Source organism: Somniosus microcephalus, chromosome 13 (genome assembly GCF_052327205.1).
Source record: "Somniosus microcephalus isolate GS21.2 chromosome 13, FLI_Smic_1.0, whole genome shotgun sequence".
Taxonomy (NCBI): domain Eukaryota; kingdom Metazoa; phylum Chordata; class Chondrichthyes; order Squaliformes; family Somniosidae; genus Somniosus; species Somniosus microcephalus.
In genome coordinates, this window is record NC_140999.1 from 182,958,636 (window position 1) to 182,983,321 (window position 24,686).

Below are 24,686 nucleotides of genomic sequence, written 5' to 3' on the forward strand. Positions count from 1 at the left end.
GCATGCACCTTTTACAATTGAATTTCTGTCTCTCTAAGCAGGCCCTAACATTAATCTGTGTATCTCTCCGTTCTCCGCACCTGCATTGTAGTGCAGAAACCCAATGCCATTGCTGTTGGGGGGGGAGGAGAGAATAGAAACCAAATAACCCTTGCAGTGCTGTCACAATCTTTCAGTTCCTCACATCAGTTCCTCACATCATTTCAGTGAGTATTTAGCTGCACTGCATATGGAGCAGAATAGCGCCCTTAACATCATTTCTTTAGTAATTCACCATAGATGGGAGCATTTTTGGCGTGTAATACAGATACTATTACAACTATAACACAATTATTATTGTGCTATATTTTGTATTTCCCTATGGGGGAAAAATCCGCTTGATTTGCGCCAACGGGGCGCAAAGCAACTAGCACCTGGGCGCAGCACCGCTAACGCCTCCCGTGAAATTCAGCGGGAGGTTAGCGGCGGCGGTCACAGTTAGTGCCGCCGGCGATGTCATCATCGCCCCAGCTGCAATCTTCGGTAGCGCCCCCTGACTTACCGCCGGACGCTATGTCCGACGGGGTCAGGGGGGCCTACCTGCGGCCGGGGCAGCGCAAATTAAAGGGAAGGTGCCGGGTGGCCATTTTTGTTGCTGGCCGCCTGCCAGCACCTGCCTCCTGACCAGCGCCCCCCCCCCCCCCGCCCGCGGCGTGCTGGCTGCGCTCCGTGAGCCCGGCACTTCTCTTGGGTTCCGGGCTCTTTTGCCGGCACTCCGATCCCTGGTGGCCCAGCTGGGCCCCGGGTCCGCTGCGCTATGCCCCTCCCCTTTAATAAGGGGAGGAAGGCCTGCAGTACTGCGGTGGCGCTGCGGCACATAGCTCCACGATATTCACTCGCGTCACCCCAAGAAGGAGGCGAGGCGCTTCCAATAGCACCCCGCCTCCCTCTTGGGGTGCTACCGGTGAATTCCTGGCGCGGGGGCGCTAACTTTTTCCGGGCGCTAAAAGTAGTGACCCAATTTTCCCCCCTGCGTGTTTTATGTTAGCTGATCTTTGTGCATTACCGAGGGATTGTCGTCTTTCAGATGCGGCGTTAAACCGAGGCCCCAGCTGCCCTCTCGGGTAAATGTAAAAGATGCCATGGTACCAATGTTCCCTGTAAAAAAATTTTGGGCTGACCTCAGCTCATTCAAAATACCGCGCATATTCGGTTTTTCTATTGAAAAGCCGGCTGCGCTGGAGCGCTGCGCGGCCGCACTGCTTACAGGGAACATTGCATGGTACTATTTCAAAGAAAGAAAGACTTGCCTTTATACAGCATCTTTCACGACCTCAGGATGTCCCAAAGCGCTTCGCAGCCGATGAAGTACTTTTGAAGTGTGGTCACTGTTGTAATGCAGGGAGCTTCTCGGTGAGTCCTGGCCAACATTCCTCCCTCAGTCAACGCCACCAGAAACAGATTAACTGGTCACTTGTCTTGTTTGCTGTTTGTATTTGTGCACAAAATGGCTCCAATGTTTGCCTACAAAACAACAGTAACCATACTTCAAAAGTAATTAATTGACCGTTTTTGTGAGTGCGAGTCCTCCTTTATCTGGCAGTTCACATCATGTCTAAAATAGAATACTATCAATCTATTTTACACATCTTTCCTTTTCCATTATGACATTTTAGTTATGAAACAAATGAACTGTAGGCAAATGCAGTCATTTATATAAATGCTTGAGCAATGCAGTCTGTTGAAGTGACCTATCTATCGCCATCCGAGGATACTTCGTTACAACCTGAGCTAACAAAGATTGTTTGCATCATTGATTCACACTTGGAGCACTAACATGGCCTGTTCCTCTTCTCACGCCAGCAGTAACTGTTCAGGGCCTATTTTCTTGCCAACACCAGAAATAACTGGAGGTCACAGATTGGCAGCAGCAAGTCCAAGCGGGAAGCTGGGAGTAGGTCCAAAGCCGAGAGGTGGGATGGGAGGCAGGAGCGGGATCACGACCAAGCTTCTCTGGCCGCGTGCTTGTGACACATTGATTATTGGGAGTTACAGCTTTCCGTCCACCAGCCGCGTAGAACCTCGCCCATTGCAAGTTCAGTCTCCAGCACATGACTGTTCCGGACCTCAGGAGGGTTTGTTCTCTGTTTAAATGTGGGATAAACACTGGAGGGATATGGTAATGGTGTTTGGTTTAAAATGTAATGATTCAATACACCAGAGGTGTGAATACCCCCTCGCCCTCACTGCATTGAGAGTTGAATTATAGCCATGCTGCTGTGAAGCAATGCCACATGGAGGCCATGCACCTCAACAACAGCGTGCATTTATATAGCGCCTTTAACGTAGTAAAACATCCCAAGGCGCTTCACAGAAATGCTATCAAACAAAATCTGACACCGAACCACATGAAAAATTAGGACAACTGACCTAAAACTTGGTCAAAGAGGTAGATTTTAAGGAACGTCTTAAAGGAAGAGAGCGAGGGACAGGTTTAGGGAGGGAATTTTTTAAAATTTGTTTATGGGATGTGGGCGTCACTGGCAATGCCAGCATTTATTGCCTATCCCTAGTTGCCCTTGAGAAGGTGGTGGTGAGCTGCCTTCTTGAACCGCTGCAGTCCGTGTGGTGAAGGTGCTCCCACAGTGCTGTTAGGGAGGGAGTTCCAGGATTTCGACCCAGCGACGATGAAGGAACGGCGATATACTTCTAAGTCAGGATGGTGTGTGGCTTGGAGGGGAACTTGGAGGTGATGGTGTTCTCATGCGCCAGCTGCCCTTGTCCTTCTAGGTGGTAGAGGTCACAGAGGTGCTGCCAAAGAAGCCTTGGCGAGTTGCTGCAGTGCATCTTGTAGATGGAATTCCAGAGCTTGGGGCCTAGGCAGCTGAAGGCATAGCCGTCAATGGTGGAGCGATGAAAATTGGGAATACACAAGAGGCCAGGATTGCAAAGCGCAGCAATTTTGTAGGTTTGTAACTTGTAGGGCTGGAGGAGGTTACAGTGATGGGGATGGGTGAGGCCATGGAGGCATTTGAAAACAAGAAAGAGAATTTTAAAATCGGGGCATTGTTGGAGCCGGTGTAGGTCCGCGAGCAGGAGGGTGATGGGTGAGCAGGACATGGTGCAAGTTAGAATATAGGAAGCAGAGTTTTGGATGAGCGCAAGTTTATGGAGGGAGACCAGCCAGAAGTGCAGCCGAGTCTGGCGGTAACTACTTCCTCAGACATGGTAGAGAAGAGCCAAGGGAGAGTCATCTCCGGGCCGCGCTCGTGAACCTCCCAGGATGCTGACTCGGTGCAGGCCTGACAGGAGGCCAGGGAGCCAGTTTGTGTGTCGGGGAGACCAAAAAAGCAGGGCTGATGGCGTGAAAAAAAAATGCACGCTTTGCTATTGAGTTCCATCCATTGGCACTCTGGAGGTTTTTTGTTTCTGTGAAGTCTCCACTCCAAGTTGAGTGGAGGATGATGTACTGAAAGAGATTCCTTTGCTGATGTCACTCCAGCCAGCGTGCTCTTTATATAAAAAAAAACAAATGCACTTGACTTGAGGTTGGCTCTAGGATTGGACTCGGCTATGACGCTGCCACAGTCCGATAGCCCCCCCCCCCCCCCCCCCCCCAACAGTACTCGCTGATTATGCGGGTGAGCTACCAGAGGGCAGCCTTGCGCCTGACGTATCTTATCCTACCACACCCGACCCTTTGGGCTCGCATCTCTCATCACTGCTGGGCTGGGCTTCTCTGGGATACTTGGCGAGTCCTTTGAGACCCTTCTGCAAATGTATCGCTGCTATTCAAGAAAGGAGGGAGAGGAAAAACAGGGAACTACAGGCCAGTTAGCCTGACATCAGTCATCGGGGAAATGCTGGAATCCATTGTTAAGGAAGTGGTATCAGGGCACTTAGAAAATCATAACATGATTAGGCCGAGTCGACATGGTTTTATGAAAGGGAAATCGTGTTTGACAAATTTATTAGAGTTTTTTGAGGATGCAACTAGCAGGGTAGATAAAGGGGAACCAGTGGATGTAGTATATTTGGATTTCTAATAAGCATTCGATAAGGTGCCACATAAAAGGTTATTGCACAAGATTAGGGCTCATGGGGTTGGGGGTAATATAGTAGCTTGGATAGAGGATTGGTTAACGGACAGAAAACAGAGTAGGAATAAACGGATCTTTTTCAGGTTGGCAGGCTGTAACTAGTGGGGTGCCGCAAGGATCAGTGTTGGGGCCTCAGCTATTTACAATCTATATTAATGACCTAGATGAAGGGACCGAGTGTAATGTATCCAAGTTTGCTGATGATACAAAGCTAGGTGGGACAGTAAGCTGTGAGGAGAACACAGAGTCTGCAAAGGAATATAGATAGACTAAGTGAGTGGGCAGTAAGGTGGCAGATGGAGTATAATGTAGGGAAATGTGAGGTTATTCACTTTGGTGGGAAGAATAGAAAAACAGAATATTTTTTAAATGGTGAGAAATTTTCAAATGTTGGTGTTCAGGGAGATTTGGGTGTCCTCATGCAAGAAACACAGAAAGCTAGCATGCAGGTACAGCAAGCAATAAGGAAGGCAAATGGCATGTTGGCCTTTATTGCAAGGGGGTTGGAGTATAAGAGTAAGGAAGTCTTGCTACAATTGTACAGGGCCTTGGTGAGACCACACCTGGAGTACTGGGCACAGTTTTGGTCTCCTTATCTAAGGAAGGATATACTTGCCTTGGAGGCGGTGCAACAAAGGTTCACTAGATTGATTCCTGGGATGAGAGGGCTGTCCTATGATGAGAGATTGTGTAGAATGGGCCGATACTCTCTGGAGTTTAGAAGAATGCGAGGTGATCTGATTGAAACATACAAGATTCTGAAGGGGATTGACAGGGTAGATGCTGAGAGGTTGTTTCCCCCTGGCTGTAGTATCTAGAACTAGGGGGCATAGTCTCGGGATAAGGGGTCGGCCATTTAAGACTGAGATGAGGGGGAACTTCTTCACTCAGAGGGTTGTGAATCTTTGGAATTCTCTGCCCCCAGAGGGCTGAGGATGCTGAATCTTTGAGTATATTCAAGGCTGAGATAGATAGATTTTTGGACTCTAGGGGAATCGAGGGATACGGAGATGGGGCTGGAAAGTGAAGTTGAGGTTGATGATCAGCCATGATCTTATTGAATGGCGGAGCAGGCTCGAGGGGCCGTCTGGCCTACTCCTGCTCTTATTTCTTATGTTTCTTCTCGAGGGTGAATGATACTGAACGGATTTTGTCACGGATTGATGCCTGTTCCATTTCTTAAATCGTGCCAAAGTCAGCTTTAAAAGTTCCAAATATCAGTCCAGGATTTGGCACAATTCTGTTAAACTTGGGTCTGAATCAGTTAGTCGTGGAAATTCTGATAAATTGAGGGTGGAGGGGAAGAAATGCAACGAACAACAGTTTGAAGTGCAGCTGGCACACAGTGCCCAGTTTGAGGCAGTTCCTCTTTGCTTTTGCTGTGATCACCTGTGCAGTGTTTTTCCATCCAGGTGTCCCAACTGACCTTCACTAATCCATTTACTGTAACCAGGTTGAGGTTTAGCTGCGGCAGTGAGCTCACAGTGAACTGATCAGCACCGCAGTCAGAGTTGACCAAGGATCTACTGCACGGAAATAAATGTGTCACTTCAGTAAAATTATTTGGCTTTTCTAATGGCACATAATTTTAGCGCACTTTAATTTCGACTTTTTTTGATTTGCATGAAAGACTTGCATTTATATAGCGCCTTTCATGACCACCGAACATCCCAAATGAAGTACAGTACTTTTATTTTTACAACCAATGAGGTATTTTTTTTTTTGGAGTGTAGCCACTGTTGTAGGAAACGCGGCAGCCAATTTGCGCACAGCAAGACCCCACAAACAGCAATGAAACCAATGACCAGATAATCTGTTTTAGTGATGTTGATTGAGGGATAAATATTGGCCCAGAACACTGGGAATAACTCCCCCGCTCTTCTTCAAAATAGTGCCATGAGATCTTTTACATCCACCTGAGAGGGCAGACGGGGCCTCGGTTTAATGTCTCATCCGAAAGGCGGCACCTCCGACAGTGCAGCACTCCCTCAGCACTGCACTGGAGTGTCAGCCTCGATTTTTGTGCTCAAGTCTCTGGAGTGGGACTTGAACCCACAACCTTCTGACTCAGAGGCGAGTGTGCTACCCGACTGAGCCACGGCTGACACTGAGATTGAGTGTGCAATTGTAGTGGCGAGTGAGTGCTGCGGGGGCTGTGGTAACCAGATTTAGTGCATTACTGTAGTTGTGTCCTGGGAGATTCTTGAGTAAATACGGTTCTACATTCATCAGTTTGAATTTTGAAACCGGTCGCTCTTTAGCTGTAACTCCATGCAGTCACTGGGGTTTTAGCGGAGCGTAACGCTGGGTGTGTGAAATCTTTGTACCGTTGCCACTTACAGCTTCTGCCCTGAAAATGAGTTGTTGCTGGAAAGCATTTTAAGCTGTGTAACACTCTGGGTAAGCACTGACGGTTACAGGCTCTTTACTGGTTGCGAGTAGCTTCAGGTAACAAATTCAGAGTTGGGCACAATAATCCGATCGCACTGGATTAAGATATGTCAGGTCAAGTGTCATTTCCCCTGCACCCAATCAAATTAGGTGTCAGTCTTGGCTCAGTGGTAGCAATCTCGCCCCCGAGTCAGAAGATCATGGGTTCCCGGACTTGTACACATAGGCTGTTTCTGAGCCGTATATCTTATGTAATCATATCGGCCCAACCAGTCCATGCCGGCATTTATGCTCCACTCGAGCCGCCTCCTGTCTTTCCTCATCTAAATCTATCAGCATAACCCGCTATTCCCTTTGACGTAATAAAACTCACTACGCACTTGGTTTGAGTATAAAGCAAGGCTTTAATCATCTTGTTTCAGAACATGGAGGTCTAGTTGTACTTCACTAGTTCCTGTCTTACAAAATGTCCCTGGGCAAGCTGAGCCCACGCCCAAGTATTTATACTCCTTGGACGGCGCCACCAACTGGCCGTCCAGTGTTATTTCATGCGTCATTTCTTCATGATGATGAGATTTATAACACCCTTCTCCCTCGTGCTTGGCCAGCCTCCCTGTTAAATGCATCTATACTATTCACTTCACCCACTCCCTGTGGTGGCGAGTTCCACATTCTCACCACTCTCAGAAGTTTCTTCTGAATTCCCTGTTGGGAATCGTAATCTCGGCTGCTTTACGAATTTTCTCCCAAATCCGGTGTTGACCTGCTCTGCCGCCACCTTCCACGTGGCTTGAGCTGCCTCCATTTGTAGGAGGTTGGTCCAGTTACCCATGCCACCTCTGTGTGCTTTCCAGCAATCTGATACAGAGCGCCATCAACAAAGACAACAGGCCACCACACTTGAAGAAGGATATCGAGGCCTTGGAGAGGGCGCAGAGTAGATTTACTAGAACGTTACCAGGGATGCGGGACCTCCGTTACGTGGAGAGACTGGAGAAGCTGGGGTTGTTCTCCTCAGAGCAGAGAAGGTTAAGGGGAAATTTAATAGAGGTGTTCAAAATCATGAAGGGTTTTGATAGAGTAAATAAGGAGAAACTGTTTCCAGTGGCAGGAGGGTCGGTAACCAGAGGACACAGGTTTAAGGTGATTGGCAAAAGAACCAGAGGCGAGAGGAGGAGAAATGTTTTTTCGCAGCGAGGAGTTGTGATCTGGAATGCCCTGCCTGAAAGGGCGGTGGAAGCAGATTCAATAGTAACTTTCAAAAGGGAATTGGATAAATACTTGAAGGGGAAAAATGTGCAGGGCTATGGGGAAAGAGCAGGGGGGAGCGGGACTAATTGGACAGCCCTTTCAAAGAGCCGGCACAGGCACGACGGGCCGAATGGCCTCCTTCTGCGCTGCATGATTCTCTTTCGCATTTTCTCGGCAGAGAATGCTCTGTGGCACCGGGGTCTTGAAAAGCAAAGAACAAGTGTTATTTTGTGTTCTTTTCCGCCTGCAGGAACACGACATCGAAACTGCGCACGGTGTGCTGCACGTAACCATGCGAGGCACCCCAAAGGGGAACAGGCCCGTCATCCTGACCTATCACGACATAGGCCTCAACCGTAAGTCCTTGCTTTCTCTGCTTCTCACTCTATGTGCGCCGTTCTCTGGTCAGTCTGTGGGTGGGGATGAGCAGGGAGGTAAACTGCCCGTTCCCAAATATCTACATTTTGCTGTTCATTAACCGCAAGAGCAACCAGTGGGCTGAAGCTCCGTGCACTTTACTTCTTTGCCCATAAGGAAACAGCTGACCTTCCCCACTCCCCCCGGCCCCGCTTACAAAACAGCGGAGGTCAGTAACTCGGTGGGTAGCGCTCTCGCCTCTGAGCCAGAAGGTTGTGGGTTCGGGTCCCATTCCAGAGACTCGAGCATGAAAATCTAGGCTGACACTCCCAGTACAGTGCCGAGGGAGTGCTGCACTGTCTGAGGTGCCGCCTTTCGGATGAGACGTTAAACCGAGGCCCCGTCTGCTCTCTCAGGTGGATGTAAAAGATCCTTTGGCCACTATTTCAAAGAAGAGCAGGGGAGTTCTCCCCTGTGTCCTGAGGCCAATGTTTACCCCTCAATCAACATCTCTAAAAATGGATGATCTGGTCATTATCACATTGCTGTTTGTGGGAGCTTGCTGTGCGCAAATTGGCTGCTGCATTTCCTACATTCCAACAGTGACTACACTTCAAAAAGTACTTCACTGGCTGTAAAGTGCTTTGGAACGTCCTGAGGTTATGAAGGGTGCTATAGAAATGCAAGTCGTTTTCTGGGGTGAAATCGCTGGCACGTGGCAGATTGTACCATTTAATGGCACGGCTCGGTTGTTCCTCCCCCCATGCCACAATGTAGCATTTAGTGGTTTAAAGGAAAAGTGGACAGTTTTACTGAAGGTGCTCGGGAATGATGCACGGACTCCGCGATTACCATGTACAGTGAGCTTTTGAGATGCTCAAGTGAGTTCTAGCATCATCCCTGTAAATAGCTTTGTCGGGGGTGGGAATATCTGCTCTGACCAGTGTAAGGGAGAGACTGGCATAGATTGGGAATCTGATCACGCGCCCCCCCCCCCCCCCCCCCAACTCTGTTGTGGGAAATGGGTCAGGGGCAATATTCTACCCCAAAGGGCTGTGGATGCAGAGTCGTTGTCATGTATGTTTATCTAGATTCCCCTTAAATGCATCTATGTTATTCGCCTCAACTACTCCTTGTAGCGAGTTCCACATTCTCACCACTCTCTGGGTAAAGAAGTTTCTCCTGAATTCCCCATTGGATTTATTAGCGATTGACGTAAGAAAACTACTAGGCACTTGGCCTGAGCGTTAAACAAAGCTTTAATCAACTGCTTTACAACATGGAGGTCTAGTTGTGTCCTTCACTAGTTCCTGTTAAGAATGTCCTGCGCAAGCTGGGCCCGTGCCCGAGTGTTTATACTCTCCCTGGACAGTGCCACCCGCAGGCCGCTTAGTATTATTTCATAAGTCTTTCTTTCATGAATGACTGATTCATATCAGTGACTATCTTCTATTTATTTGCCCCTAGTTTTGGTCTCCCCCCGCCCCCCCCCCCCCCCCCCCCCAAGTAGACCTACGTCTACCTCTGCTCTGTTGAACCCCTTCATAATTTTAAAGACCTGCTGAGGAGTTCAAGCTTTTTCTGTTTTAGTTATGTCATACCATGAGCCTGAAATCCAAGTACTATTGGCACAATCGGACTGAACCTGTTGTAGTTCGGATTGTGGGAGATCAGCGCCTGTGAGCTGACTCCAGGTGTTGACGCTGTTAAATCGGGCTCTTTTGTCATGGCAACAGAATCAAAGACCTGTGAGAACTTGTGCCTGCGAGTCTGTTGCTGAGATAGATTGAGTAGATTGGGCCGATACTCTCTGGAGTTTAGAAGAATGAGAGGTGATCTCATTGAAACATATAAGATTCTGAGGGGGCTTGACAGGGTAGATGCTGAGAGGCTGTTTCCCCTGGCTGGAGTGTCTAGAACTAGGGGGCATAGTCTCAGGATAAGGGGTCGGCCATTTAAGACTGAGATGCGGAGGAATTTCTTCACTCAGAGGGTGGTGAACCTTTGGAATTCTCTACCCCAAAGGGCTGTTGGTGCTCAGTCGCTGAGTATATTCAAGGCTGAGATTGATAGATCGTTGGACTCTAGGGGAATCGAGGGATATGGGGAGCAGATGGGAACGTGTTGAGGTCGAAGGTCAGCCATGATCTTATTGAATGGCGGAGCAGGCTCGAGGGGCCGAATGGCCGACTCCTGCTCCTATTTCTTACGCTCTTATGTTCCCTCCAATTTTTTTTTCGAGCACGGTCCCTTTAAATTTGCTGTGCGGCATCTTCCAACGGCAGTAGCTTGTTGGCGACCTGCGTGGGACCTTCCGATTGATGCGTGGCTGCGCGTCCATGCACCTTCGGGAGAACAGGGATGCCGGGGGAGTTGCAAGATCCTGTTATTGGTCCACATGTTGGGGTGGGGGGGGTGGGCCCTTGGGGCATAGACTGCTGGATAATCCATTGGGATTGTACATTCTGTTTGCAAATCTATGGGCATGGGGGTCTCGGAACAACCCAATGCAACCAGGGGAAAAACCGATGGGATTGTGCAACTCGCTTACATAAAGAGCCGGCATAGTCGCTCGGTTGAAAGAAGAAAGAAAGAAAGACTTGCATTTATATAACGCCTTTCACGACCACCGGACGTCTCAAAGCGCTTTACAGCCAATGAAGTACTTTTGAAGTGGAGTCACTGTTGTAATGTGGGAAATGCGGCAGCCAATTTGCACACAGCAAGGTCCCACAAGCAGCAATGCGATAATGACCAGATCATCTGTTTTTGTTATGTTGGTTGAGGGATAAATATTGGCCCCAGGACACCAGGGGATAACTCCCCTGCTCTTCTTCGAAAATAGTGCCATGGGGTCTTTTACGTCTACCTGACAGAGCAGACGGGACCTCGGTTTAACGTCTCATCCGAAAGACGGCAGTGCAGCACTCCCTCAGCACTGCACTGGAGTGTCAGCCTAGCTTTATGTCCTCAAGTCCCTGGAGTGGGACTTGAACCCACAACCTTCTGACTCCGAGGCGAGTGTGAAGATGAACACGCGAGGTGGGGAAGGAATAGAAGGATATGCTGATAGTTAGATGAAATGGGGTGGGAGGAGGAGGCTCGTGAGGGGCATAAACACCGGCATGAACCTGTTGGTCCGAGTGGCCCGTTTCTGTGCTGCACATTCTGTGTAAGAGGGAGGAAGAAAAGAATGTCATGTGTGCGAAGTGCTGGTTGCTTGTGTTTCCCTTTACTGCCTCCCACGCTCCCTCCATTAATACTTTGTCATTCGCCCACAGACAAATCTTGCTTCAACACATTGTTTAACTATGAGGACATGCAGGAAATCACGCACCACTTCGCTGTGTGCCACGTGGACGCCCCTGGACACCAGGAAGCAGCGCCACCTTTCCCAACGGGGTGAGGGGTTATTTTTTGCACGTTGTATTTTGTTTTTGTTGTCGCAAACTTATCTTTCAGGAGTATTCGGATAAGTCTCTTGGCAACATAAGAACAGGAGGAGGCCATTCTGCCCCTCGAGCCTGTTCCGCCATTCAGTGCTATCATGGCTCATCTGTGCCTTACCTCCCATCTACCCGCCTTGGTTCCATATCCCTTAATAACCTTGCCTAACAAATTCCTTTTTAATTTAATATTTTTATTCCCCCCGACGACCTACGCTTGGGCCACTGCCAGTGCCCCTTGTAGCTGATTGTCAGGGAATGCCAGAAATCAAACGGGTACGGTTGCCTCTCCGAATTTTGCCCTTGCCCCTCCCCCCCGCCCCTTACCATCCCGGCCAAGAGGCACAGCAGCCTGCACATGGCATAGGACTTACCCCTCTTCCCCCAGCACCCCACTCAATACAGCTCAATTGCCCTTGTTTTATGTAGAGACAATCAGTCGTGGCATTACTGCCTAGGCGACTTGAGTCAATGAGAAGTCTAGAAACCCAGTGCCAAAGGAGTGACAGCAAAACCAGGCAGCTAAGATGGTGGCACTGATCGATTTGAAAGAAAATTCCTTCCAAAATGTGTCATCCAAAATGTGGGTTCAAGTCCCACTCCAGGGACTTGAGCACATAAATCTAGGCTGACACTCCAGTGCAGTGCTGAGGTAGTGCTGCACTGTCTGAGGTGCTGTCTTTCAGATGAGACGTTAAACCGAGGCCCCGTCTGCTCTCTCAGGTGGACGTAAAAGATCCCATGGCACTATTTTGAAGAAGAGCAGGGGAGTTCTTCCCGGTGTCATGGCCAATATTTATCCCTCAATCAACATAACATAAAAAACAGATTATCTGGTCATTATCACATTGCTGTTTGCGGGAGCTTGCTGTGCGCAAATTGGCTACCGCGTTTCCCACATTACAACAGTAACTACACTTCAGTAGAATATAAACTGTCAGGTAAGCAGTGGAATAATAGGAAGTATAAGGGAATGTTCCCTGTTCCTAGTATTCCCTTGAGGGAACGTGGATCGGAAATAGACACTGAAGCCTTGATTCTCCCAGTCTGGGAGCACAGGATCACGGAAATACCTCCGAAAAATTTTTTTTTTTGCTCACAAGCAGCAGCATAAAGGATAAAAATCACATCACAGGACTTTACAATGGATGTTAAATTTAAAAAGTGTGGTGAATGTGTAGTGTTTCCCAACAAAGACTAAAGACCCAGCCTCATATGCCACATACAAACAAATACAGGCGCGCTGTAAGATTCATTACGTTTGTATTGGGGTGGGGGGGGGTGGTGGTCTGGGTTTGACATTTTTATGGTGCAAATAATTTCATACAAATCTTTTTACATAGCTGAAATCATTAGCTGTAATGAGCCACAGATGGGGGAGGGTAATACAGCTTGAAGGAAGAGAGATAAGACTACAAATGTGGCAAAACGAGGGGTGGGAAAAGGCCAACTAACTGGTCCATCAAGCCTGCCCCAGACCATCTTGGTGCAACTTAGCACCATGACCAAGGTTCCCTCTAATTTTTTTTTTGGGGTGCAGGACACCTTTAACGGGCTGCGCGGCCCCTTCAAACTTCCATACGTGGGTGTTATTTTTTGCATTGTGAGGCCGGCAAGCGGCCTGCACGGGAATGTTAACCACGAACCCAATCACAGCCTCTCATCCCCCTGCTAATGGGTAGGGGCAAGGGGCTTCGATATTGGCTAAAATGGGCCCAGAAAATGACACGTTTGCTGTCTTTGGGATTGTTGCGGAAAATACAGCAGCGTCTGTGTAGAAATTTCCTGGATGTTGTGCGGCAGCGAATCATCAGCGATGGAACGTTCCTGACGTGTTTTCCTCTTTTTTTGGTTTTGCAGGTACCAGTACCCGACCATGGATGAGCTGGCTGAGATGCTGCCTTCGGTTTTAACCCATTTAAAGTGAGTTGAGTGCACAAGCGGGCTCGGATTGAACCCCAGCCCCTCCCCGCCCCCCCCCCCCCCCCCCAAACCTACATGACCTTCCTCTTCATCTGCCTCAGTGAGCGACTGTGCATACTGATTGTTATCTGATTGCTTTGCAGCATACAGAATGTGATTGGAATCGGAGTTGGGGCTGGAGCCTACATCCTGACCAGATTTGCAGTGAGTATCCAAATATTATTAATATAAACTATATCGGGCACGGTAGCGCAGTGCTTCTGTTACTGGAGTAGTAATCCGGGGGCCTGGACTGATGATCCGGAGACTTGAGTTCAAACCCCAACACGGCAGCGGGGGAATTTAAATTCAATTAAATCTGGAATAAAAGCAACCGCATTGTCATAAAAACCCATCTGGTTCATTAATGACCTTTTTAAAGATGGAAATCTGCCGTCCTTACCAGGTCTGGCCTCTCTGTGACTCCAGACCCACAGCAATGTGATTGACTCTTAGCTGCCCTCTGAATTAGCCCAACAAGCCGCCACCACCACCTTCTCAAGAGCAATTAGGAATGGGCAATAAATGCTGCTTGCCGGCGATGCCCACACCCTGTGAATGAATTAAAAAAAACACCAATAATCCTGCACAGGCACGCACTTCCTGCCTAGCTTCCGGTTTTCACAATTTTTGGCCACACTTTTATGTCAACATTTAACATTGAAAGTGCCTATGTAAACATTTCGAATGGGAATCCTGTATGTAAACATTTGGCTGTAACCATGCAATTTCAGGCTCTGGCCAGTAGGTGGCGCGTTGGAGTGAGTTTCTGAAGTGTCTCAAGTCCGTCATCGTCTTGTATAACAAAACTTGTATTCGTCGACTGACTGCCCACGGTGTTTGCTAGTATTCTCTTCATTTTCCTTTCAGTTTCTGTACATCCCTTATTACCTGCAATGGGTTTGGTCCAAATAAGAGGTTTACCTTGGCATTCTCCCCTGGTGATTCAGTGGCTAAATGGTAGGGTGAATGCCGGGCAGATTCAGTCACTGGGCGAACTCACTGACCACCTTCGAATAATGCCACAAGATCCTTTCACAGCCATGCCTTCAGCCATCTCGGTCCTGAGCTCTGGAATTTCCTCCCTAAACCCCTCTGCCTCTCCTCTTCTCCTGCCTCCTTTTAGACCCTCCTTAAAACCTATCCCTTTGACCAAGCCACCTGTCCTAATAACTCCTTACGTGACTCGGTGTTCATATTTTGTCTGATTATGCTCCTGTGAGGCGCCTTGGGACGTTTTACTACATTAAAAAGGTGCTATATAAATACATGTTGTTGTTGTTGTTGAATGGGCAGATGGGGCCATTCATTCTCTCCCCTCTGCTCGCACCCCATTCACAGACATGAGGGTGAATTCAGTAATCCTGGGCTCGCAGCATGGAGCCTCGCTGGTCAGGAGGGCACTCGGAGATGGGGCTGAAACACTCGTGCCGATTCTCCCACCCACGGTCTAGTTGAGCAAGTAGATGTTGTGCTCAAGTCTCTGGAGTGGGACTTGAACCCATAACCCTCTGACTCCAAGGCATGAGTGCTACCAACGGAGCTACTGGCTGACACCCAAGACACAGTGCAGTGTATCAGATTGTATCTTGAATTGATGCGAATCTCTAACTTCCACTTGTTTTGTGCAGCTGAATCACCAAAATCTTGTTGAGGGACTTGTCCTCATCAACATTGACCCATGTGCTAAAGGCTGGATGGACTGGGCTGCATCAAAGGTATGTTGGACTGTATTTCAAATGATTTGTTCCATAAAGAAATTACTTGCCAATTTCTCCCCTCCTTTCCTGAAGAGATTCGCAATATCCTTGCTTGGGTATAAGAACAAAAAAATTGGAGCAGGAGTGGGCCATTTGGCCCTTTGAGCCTGCTCCGCTATTCAATAAGATCATGGCTGATCATCTACTTCATCTCCACTTTCCTGCACTATCCCCATATCCCTTGATTCCCTTAATACTCAAAAGTCTATTGATCTCTATCTTGAATATACTCAATGACTGAGCCTCCACAGCCCTCTGGGGTAGAGAATTCCAAAGATTCACCACCCTCTGAGTGAAGAAATTTCTCCTCCTCTCAGTTCTAAATGGCTGACCCCTTATTTTGAGACTGTGACCCCTGGTTTTAGATTCCCCAGCCAGGGGAAACATCCTCCCTGCATCTACCCTGTCAAGTCCTGTAAGAATTTAGTATGTTTCAATGAGATCTCCTCTCATTTTTCTAAACTCTAGAGAATATAGGCCTAGTCTACTCAATCTCTCCTCATAGGACAATCCCCCCATCCCAGGAATCAGTCTGGTGAACCTTTGTTGCACTCCCTCTATGGCAAGTATATCCTTCCTTAGGTATGATCCCCCTGACACTAATTGCCTTCCAGTAACTTGCACTAAAGATCCTTATTCATTTGTGCGCCCTAGCAATGCGTATCGGCATGTCGTTTAACCATGTAGTTTGTGGGGATGGTGGTTACTCTCCGGGGTGTGAGGGGCACAGCCCAATCCAACGTGGGGTGGGCAGGGCAGGGCAGAGGTTTTCTGATTGCAGCATGAGAGCGGGTGCTTTAGCCCCGAGTACTTGAAAGGATAACATTTACAGGGCTATGGGGAAAGAGCAGGAGGAGTGGGACTAATTGGATAGGTCTACGTAAACATGAGGTCATCCAAAACTCAGCTGCCCGTGTCCTAACTCACACCAAGTCTGCGTGTGTGTGTGTGTGAGGGGGGTGGGGTGGGTGTTGGGCAAAAAAAACCAGACAGGGATTCCCCTCAACACCACCGCGTTTTGACTTCTGCTGGAAAGTGCGCGTCCAGACCCACCCGTGGAGAATGGGACGCTTGGCCAAGGTACTGGATGACTGCCGACACCCATGGAGCCATACCCCAACACGACGGAGCTCCTTCAGTTGAGAAAAATCTCCCATCACTCTGGCGTCTCTTGTTGATCTGCTGGCAGTAGTGGTTATTCAGTTTTGGGTCTTTTGTTTGTCTGCTAACAACCCACTCTGGGCTGATGCTGTTGGTGCCCTGTGAGTTCCTCAGCAGATAACCTGAGATGATGGTGATGGGAGTATTGCGAGTTTAGCACAAGGTAATTTACTGGTCACTACCGGTTTCATCCAGTTTGGTTACTAGTCACACCCAGTTTGGCTACTGATTGCATCCAGTTTGCTTCCTTCTTGGAGATAAGATGAGGTCAGGGTTTGGGCTTGGTTAAGATGATCTTTTTAGTTGAATAGCCTGCCGTCAATCGCTGTGCATGCTCACAGATAAAGAAGTGCCCTTGAGTGAGGTATCAGAGGGCAACTGATGCCTATGAACTATTACTCAACATGAGGTGGTGATTCCAGGAAGGAAGGGAAGAAAATTGGGACCAGAAACATGGGGAATGTTTGATAGCTGGTGATTGTTTGAGTCTTCTGGTGATGGGGGTAGCGGCTCCTGGTTGTTCGTGGTGGTGCATTTGTTCTTGAGGGAATAACCAGCCTCCTCTTCTCTTTCAGCTTTCTGGATGGACAACCAATCTGGACGACATTGTGCTGGCTCATCACTTCAGCAGTGTGAGTTGAAGCTATTGATGCGCTAACAATTACTCATAAAAGACTGAGAGTTAAGAGAGTAACTAAAGGCTTTTATTAACAAAAGAATGAAGGTCTGCCTCGAGTGGTCGACCGGTCCAGAAATACAAAGGGCTGGGGAGCAGTCACCTTTATACTAGGACTTGTGGGAGGAGTCAGCCGAGGCATGTCCAGGCATGTACACAGTGGAATACAAACAGTGGTTTACCACAGCTATTTACTCACTGCACTCGTTGGGATTACTGCTACAATCCGATTTGTGCTCTCCTCTTACCCTCCCTGATTGTTCATTATGGAATCGTGGCCAGTCATTTCCCAGCATGTTGCAGTTATAAATGGCTCAGATTTTTTTTTAAGGAGGCCTTTGTGGAGATGTTGCCCGTGAAGAGGCATTTATAGATTGGTGGTGGTGCCAGAATGAATCGCCGCACCCTCGCCACTCTCGGCAGCACTGGAGTAGTGTTGAGCCTTGGGGAATGAGGTGCGCTGGCTCGGGGAGGGGAGTGGGGTCGGCAGAATAAGCGAGGCACAATCTGCTTTTATTTTGTTCCCTCTTCCTCCTCCAAAGGTGAAATGTTGAAACTGTGACTGGAGTAGAATTGGCACACGTCAGGCTTTTGAGAGGGTTGCCCAGAAATGTCTCGAATGAAAGCACAGTAACACACTTTTAAAGAGCCAGCAAATGAACGATGGGCTGAACGGCCGCCTCCTGCGCAGCATTTCCTCATGTGTCCTCTGGTTACCGACCCACCCGCCAGAGGAAACCGTTTCTCCTTATTAAAACCATTCATAATTATTAAAATCCTTCCCAAAGTATTGGCCCCAGTACTCCAGCTGAGGCCTAACCAGTGATTTATAAAGGTTTAGCATCACTTCCGTGCTTTTGTAAGTTAAGTGAATTTGTCTTGACACATCCCAGTGGGCGTGAATCGCACGACCAAACTGCATCCAATTCCGCACAAAGGGAGGGGAGGGGAAGGGAGATTATTGTCTGTTACTGTTTAATGGCAGTGACAACCGAGAGAGACATTTACATTGGTAGAACAGCAGCCTGTAGTTTTCATTTTCTATGCCCCTCACTGCTTTCTGCTCTTCAAGTATAGAATAAAATTTGTAACAATTTTCTGCTGGGAGAAATTGTGATTACGTCGATGGAAATGAGCTGGCCTGCTGAGTTGGAGTTATTTTAATGATTGAGAGGCTAAACCTTTTGGCACAGTTTCTGTTTGAGATGGATTTTGCTGCGATTGTTACATTAGTCGGTTCAGGGTCACTATGGTTGAGGAGCGGACAGTAGCTCAGGCTCCAGTGGAGATCGCTCTCGCTCTCGCTCTCACTCTCTGCTGGGGAACACTCAGCAGCGATGTTCCCTCTAATTGTGTTTGGCTCCTTTAAGGGGCTGCACGGGCCATTCAAAATACTTCGCACGTGCGGTTTTTATATTGAAAAGCCGGCTGCACGGGTTCCCTGCAGCGCCATGCAGCTTACAGGGAACATTGTTCGGCCAGTCAGGCAGCATCTGTGGAGAGAGAGAAGCAGAGTTGACATTTCAGGTCGATGACCATTCGTCAGAGCTGGAAAAGGTTTAGAGATTTGGGGAAGTTCGCGATTTAAGCAATTTTTCAGCAGGTGCTGAGCCAGGGGGTAAACTGGATAGAACAAAGGTTGGTCTGGGATAGGGTGGAAGGCAGGAGTGATTCACTAACAAAGGGGATGATGGGGGCAAGGCAAAGGGGGATGGTAATGGGACAAGTAAAGGAACAAAAGATGGGCCCAGAGGAAGTGTAACTGGTGACAGCAGAACCTGCACCCGCTGTCTGAGAAAATGGGAGCGGTGGTCATATGAATGGAGTGATTATTTGCATGGCGTTTTTTGACTCCCTCTGCGCATGCGCTCCTCTTTGGTAATGCACGCGCGCACGCGATCCGCTCGCGCATACGCAGTACGATATATATATGAAGAAATGGGGGGAGGTGTCTTATCCTCAAAGGGGACCAATCAGCAATCTGGTCTCGCCATCCAAGGGGGCCAATCAGAACTTTGGTGTTGCGAATAGACACGTCCTTAAATGAAATAGGAGCAGGAGTTGGCCACACAAGGCCCATCGAGCCTGCTCTGCTATGATTTGAAACCGAGAACCTCGCTGCTAAGCAACCCTCCACCCACAGGCACTTTAAGCAATGAATAGCAAACCTATTAATAGCTCCAGTGACACAAGCAGATGACGTGCCTGAGTTCTAAGATTCTGAATTATAGTTCAGTCTTTCTTTCTGATTTCAAAACTGAGGTTAGATTGCACTCACAAGAATTGATAATTTGGTCTTAATGCCTCAGGATCTATAAACCAGTCTGCCAAAATCTGGAAATGGCCACTTCATTGTAATGCCTATACAACTTGGGTCATGCATTATATCCGTTTAATATCATTGCCGAGCAGGCTCGATGGGCCGTATGGCCGACTCCTGCTCCTATTTTGTATAAGGACGTGTCTATTCGCAACACCAAAGTTCTGATTGGTCCCCTTGGAGGACAAAATGCACCCCCCCTGCGCACACACATTTCTGGCTTCCTGTGCTCTGGTTAATTTGCTGAAGTTTTCGGCTCTGTGGAGCTCTCCTTGACCTAGTTACTGTGCTAGTTAGCATGCAGGTACAGCAAGTAATTAGGAAGGCAAATGCAGTGTTGGCCTTTATTGCAAAGGGAATGGAGTATAAAAGTAGGGAAGCCCTGTTACAACTGTACAGAGTGTTGGTGAGACCACACCTGGAGTACTGCGTACAGTTTTAGTCTCCTTATTTAAGGAAGGATATACTTGCATTGGAGGCAGTTCAGAGAAGGTTCACGAGGTTGATTCCTGAGATGAGGGGGTTGTCTTATGAAGAAAGGTTGGGCCTATACTCATTGGAGTTTAGAAGAATGAGAGGGTGATTTTATTGAAACATATAAGATTCTGAAGGGGCTTGACCGGGTAGATGCAGAGCGGATGTTTCCCCTCCGTGGGGGAATCTAGAACTAGGGGGCATAATTTCAGAATAAGGGGGCACCCATTTAAATTGGAAATGAGGCATTTCTTTTCTGAGGGTTGTGAATCTTTGGAATTCTCCGCCCCAGAGAGCTGTGTCATTGAATATATTTAAGGCAGAGATTGACAGATTTTTGAAAGGTAAGGGAGTCGAGGGTTATGGGGAGCGGGCAGGGAAGTGGAGTTGAGGCCAAGATCAGATCAGCCATGATCTTATTGAATGGCGGAGCAGGCTCGAGGGGCCGAATGGCCGACTCCTGCTCCTACGTCTTATGTTCTCATGACTGTTGTCATTTGAGAGGGTCAAAATGAGCATAATTTCAGATGGGTTGTGATAGACCAGCTTTCTGATTAGAAGACTGATAAAAACTCTATTGAATGGACTTGCCCCGAGAGCTGAACTGATCAACAGTCCTACCTACTGCTGTTAATTGTGCAAAAAAAAAAAATTATTTAATTTAAACAGCCTGGTTTGTAAAGACTGTAAACAACTCACTGAATGAAGAGCCTTAAATAAAATGCTGGAAATACTCCGCAGGTCAGGCAGCATCTGTGGAGAGAGAGAAACAGAGTTAACGTTTCAGGTCTCTGACCTTTCATTAGAACTACAGGAAACTTTTCTATCCGGCACCGACAGGACCGGCGTGCTGCCGGTTGATCAAAAAGTCCGGATTACAGAGAGGTATACTTACCAAGGTATGAGAGCCCCATACAAGGCCACAGATCCAGGAGTCCCTGTTGCACGGCCACAGGTGCAGGAACCCCAGTTACACGGCCACAGGTGCAGGAACCCCGGTTACACGGCCACAGATCCAGGAACCCCGGTTACACGGCCACTAATATATAGTAAAACTTACCTGAACCTACTCCTGAATTTTGCCGGTTAAGAGAGATTTCTGGATATTTAGGTGCTGGGTAAAAGAGAGTTTCCTGTATTATGACATCGACCTGAAACGTTAACGCTGTTTCTCTCTCCACAGATGCTACCTGACCTGCTGAGTGTTTTCCAACATTTTCGGTTTTTAGTTCAGATTTCCAGCATTCTTCTGGATGCTTCAATTAACAGCCTTGCCCAATGCAACATATAGGGATTAAAAACCAAAAATGTTGGAAATACTCAGCAGGTCAGGCAGCATCTGTGGAGAGGGATGTTAGCGATCAGAGGTGCAGTGTTTGTGAGGACTGGGTGAAAGATGACTTGCATAAAATGCCCATGCTATAATTAATGACCTGCACTAACCACATCCATCAATTAACTTCACGTGCCGCCAACTCACTGGGTCTCGTTTCCCTTGTCTCTTTCTCTGTCTATTCCTTTGATTTCGTATGAAACATATGAATATTAGAAACACTTGCATTTCTATAGCGCCTTTCGCCATCTCGGGACGCGCCAAAGCGCTTTACAGCCAATCAAGGACTTTTGGGGCTAAAAATTCGGTGGCGCTGCATTTGGGGCGCCAAGCTCGCCTGGGCACCGGAATTTGCGCTCCGGGCGGAGCCGCTTGCGCCCTCCCGATATTCAGTTGGAGCGCCCCAAGAGGGACTCGGGGCGCTGCTCGAGGCTCCCCGCGTCCCGCTTGGGGCGCTCAAACTGAATATCGCAGCGCTACGCGCCACATGCTGCGGCACGGCGCGCTGTGGTACTGTAGGCCTTCCTCCCCTTCTTAAGGGGGAGGGGCCTGCACCAGCGCGATCACCGATCGCAAGTGCCGGCAAAACAGCCTGGCACCGAGGAGAAGTGCCGGGCCCTCGGGACACAGCCGGCACTGCCCGGGGGGGGGGATCAGGAGGCTGTGGAGGGCGGCGCGAGGAGGTGCTGGCAGGCGGCCACCGAAAAAAATGGCCGCCCCGCACCCCCATCTTAATTTGCGCCACTACCGCCACAGGTAGCCCCGTGAACCGGTCGCGATTTGCGACCAGCGCTATGGGGGGGGGCGCGACCCAATATTGCGCTCGGGGCGGTAGCGGGGCGCTGCGCACACCGATGACGTCATCAGTGGCGGCGCAGCGCTACAGGCTAACACCGCCATTAGCGCCCCGCTAAATATCGCGGGAGGCGTGGCCAGTGGTGCTAAAGCCACTGAGTGCCCTCTTTAGGCGCTAACTGGTGGCGCAGCCCACCGAATTTCTAGGCCTTCAAGTGTAGTCACTGTTGTAATGTGGGAAACACGGCAGCCAATCTGCGCACAGCAAGCTCCCACAAACGGAAATGTGATAATGAACAGATGATCTGTTTTAGTGATGTTGGTTGAGGGATAAATATTGGCCAGGACACCCGTATATCAATAAACAGCAAGCAGTTTGTGCAGGAAAAAGGGCTGCACCCAGTTGGTCGTTGATCGACGGAGTTTTATTTGCCATGGGATAATCAAGTTTCGATCCTTTATGACGGCTATCTCTGTATTTTCTCCTCCTCCCTAAACTACTGCCCCCTATAGGAGGAGTTGGAAACAAATTTGGAGCTGATCCAGACCTATCGCCTCCACATCTCCCAGGACATCAACCAGGATAACCTTCACCTCTTTGTCAACTCATACAACAGGTACAGACGGCTTTATACTTCTTCTTAGGCAGTCCCTCGGAACCGAGGATGACTTGCTTCCACATTAAAAATGAGTTCTCAGGTGACTGATGACTCCAATGCGGGACCTACAGTCTCTGTCACAGGTGGGGCAGACAGTGGTTGAAGGGGCGGGTGGGTGGGGTGCTTGGGTTGACGTGCTCTCCTTCTGCTGTTTGCGCTTAGCGTCCGCTTGCTCCCGGCGAAGAGACTCGAGGTGTTCGGCGCCTTCCCGGATGCTTCTCCTCCACTTTGTGCGGTCTTGGGCCAGGGATTCCCAGGTGTCGACGGGGATGTTACACTTTTTCAAGGAGGCTTTGAGGGTATCCTTGAAGTGTTTCCTCTGCCCACCTGGGGCTCTCTTGTCGTGCTGGAGCTCCGAGTAGAGCACTTGTTTTGGGAGTCTCGTATCGGGCATGCGGACAATGTGACCCGTCCATCGGAGCTGATCGAGCGTGGTCAGAGCTTCGATGCTGGGGATGTTGGTCTGAGCAAGAACACTGACATTGGTGTGCCTATCCTACCAATGGATTTGCAGGATCTTGCGGAGGCAGCGTTGGTGGTACCTCTCCAGTGCTTTGAGGTGCCTGCTGTACATGGTCCATGTCTCTGAGGCAGACAGCAGGGCGGGTATCGCTGCTGCTCTGTAGACCATGAGCTTAGTGCCAAGTTTGAGGTCCTGGTCTTCAAACACTCTCTTCCTCAGGTGACCGAAGGCTGCACAGCTTTATAAAGGGACTGTTGACAGTGGTCTTGGAAACCATGTAGTCCTGGAGCGATGCTATATATTTTTCAAAACTGCATGGAAAATATCGACCGTTTGCTCATCCACTCAATAGATCACAGTCGTCAATATTAACCCTCACTATGCTGAAAAACCAGTTCCATGCAAAAAAAACAATATGCTTTAAGGTTCACTAGATTGATCCCTGGGATGAGTGGGTTGTCCTAGGATGAGAGATTGAGTAGATTGGGCCTATACTCTCTGGAATTTCAAAAAATGAGAGGTGATCTCATTGAAACAAGATTCTGAGGGTGATTGACAGGGTAGATGCTGAGAGGTTGTTTCCCCTGGCTGGAGAGTCTAGAACCGGGGGCACAGTCTCAGGATAAGGGGTCGGCCATTTAATACTGAGATGAGGAGGAATTTCTTCACTGAGGGTTGTGAGTCTTTGAAATTCTCTAGCCAGAGGGCTGTGGATGCTGAATCGTTGAGTATATTCAAGGCTGAGATTGATAGATTTTTGGACATGGGGAATCGAGGGATATGGGGATCGGGTGGGAAAGTAGAGTTGAGGTTGAGGATCAGCCGTGATATTGAATGGCGGAGCAGGCTCGAGAGGTCATAGGGCCGACTCCTGCTCCTAAATCTTATGTTAAATTCCAATTCCGCTGGTGTCTCTAAGATTATCCAGAGAGCAGCTGAACAATACAGACCAGGCAGATCCCAGGCTCAATCTCTAGTCTGTGCTGAGTTACCTAATCTCTCTCAACCAGGGTAGCGCCCATAAGTTACCCAGGAGAAAATTGATGGGGGTTTCTGCTCCTGGTCGCTCCTCCAGCAACCCCTGCTGGAAGACTCTACATTTGGATGTTAGGGCGAGCACCCATTTCCGCGTCTGTTTGTGATATCCCAGGTGCCCGAGCAGCCTACCGACGCTCATTGCCACGTCTCGTGCGTGAATAATGCCCACCCGAGTGAGGTACAGGGTGCCTGTGAATCCATACCCTGGCAAGGCTAGGGGTATGGTAGCACGTGGTTATGTTACCGGACTAGTAGTCCAGAGGCCTGGACTAATGAACTCATGAACTGAACATTGAGTTCAAATCCCACCACGGCAGCTGGGGAATTTAAATTCAGTTAATTAAATAAATCTGGAATTAAAAAGCTAGTACAGGAGACTTTGGTTTATCCAGAGGTTGAATGTCCGGAAACCTCGATCTACCGGCAGAAATCAGGAGCCGTTTTGTTAGGTTTTTTTTCTTCTCGTGGCTTTTTTTTTTCCAACAGTCAGGCTCTGGAAAGTCTCTCTGAAGCTGTTGCTA

The 24,686-nt window shown here is 48.7% G+C and overlaps 1 protein-coding gene across 5 annotated transcripts in view; it reads left to right on the top strand.

The window, feature by feature from the left end:
- Positions 1-24,686, top strand: part of LOC147108854 (protein NDRG3-like) — a 131,405-nt gene that overhangs the window by 76,098 nt on the left and 30,621 nt on the right. For all 5 annotated transcript variants that reach the window (XM_086005765.1, XM_086005763.1, XM_086005762.1 and 2 more), the window contains 7 exons: positions 7,972-8,077; positions 11,360-11,480; positions 13,385-13,447; positions 13,591-13,651; positions 15,118-15,204; positions 16,983-17,039; positions 22,519-22,622. In XM_086005765.1, the coding sequence (XP_085861891.1) occupies positions 7,972-8,077; positions 11,360-11,480; positions 13,385-13,447; positions 13,591-13,651; positions 15,118-15,204; positions 16,983-17,039; positions 22,519-22,622 (599 nt within the window). The remainder of the gene's footprint in view (positions 1-7,971; positions 8,078-11,359; positions 11,481-13,384; positions 13,448-13,590; positions 13,652-15,117; positions 15,205-16,982; positions 17,040-22,518; positions 22,623-24,686) is intronic.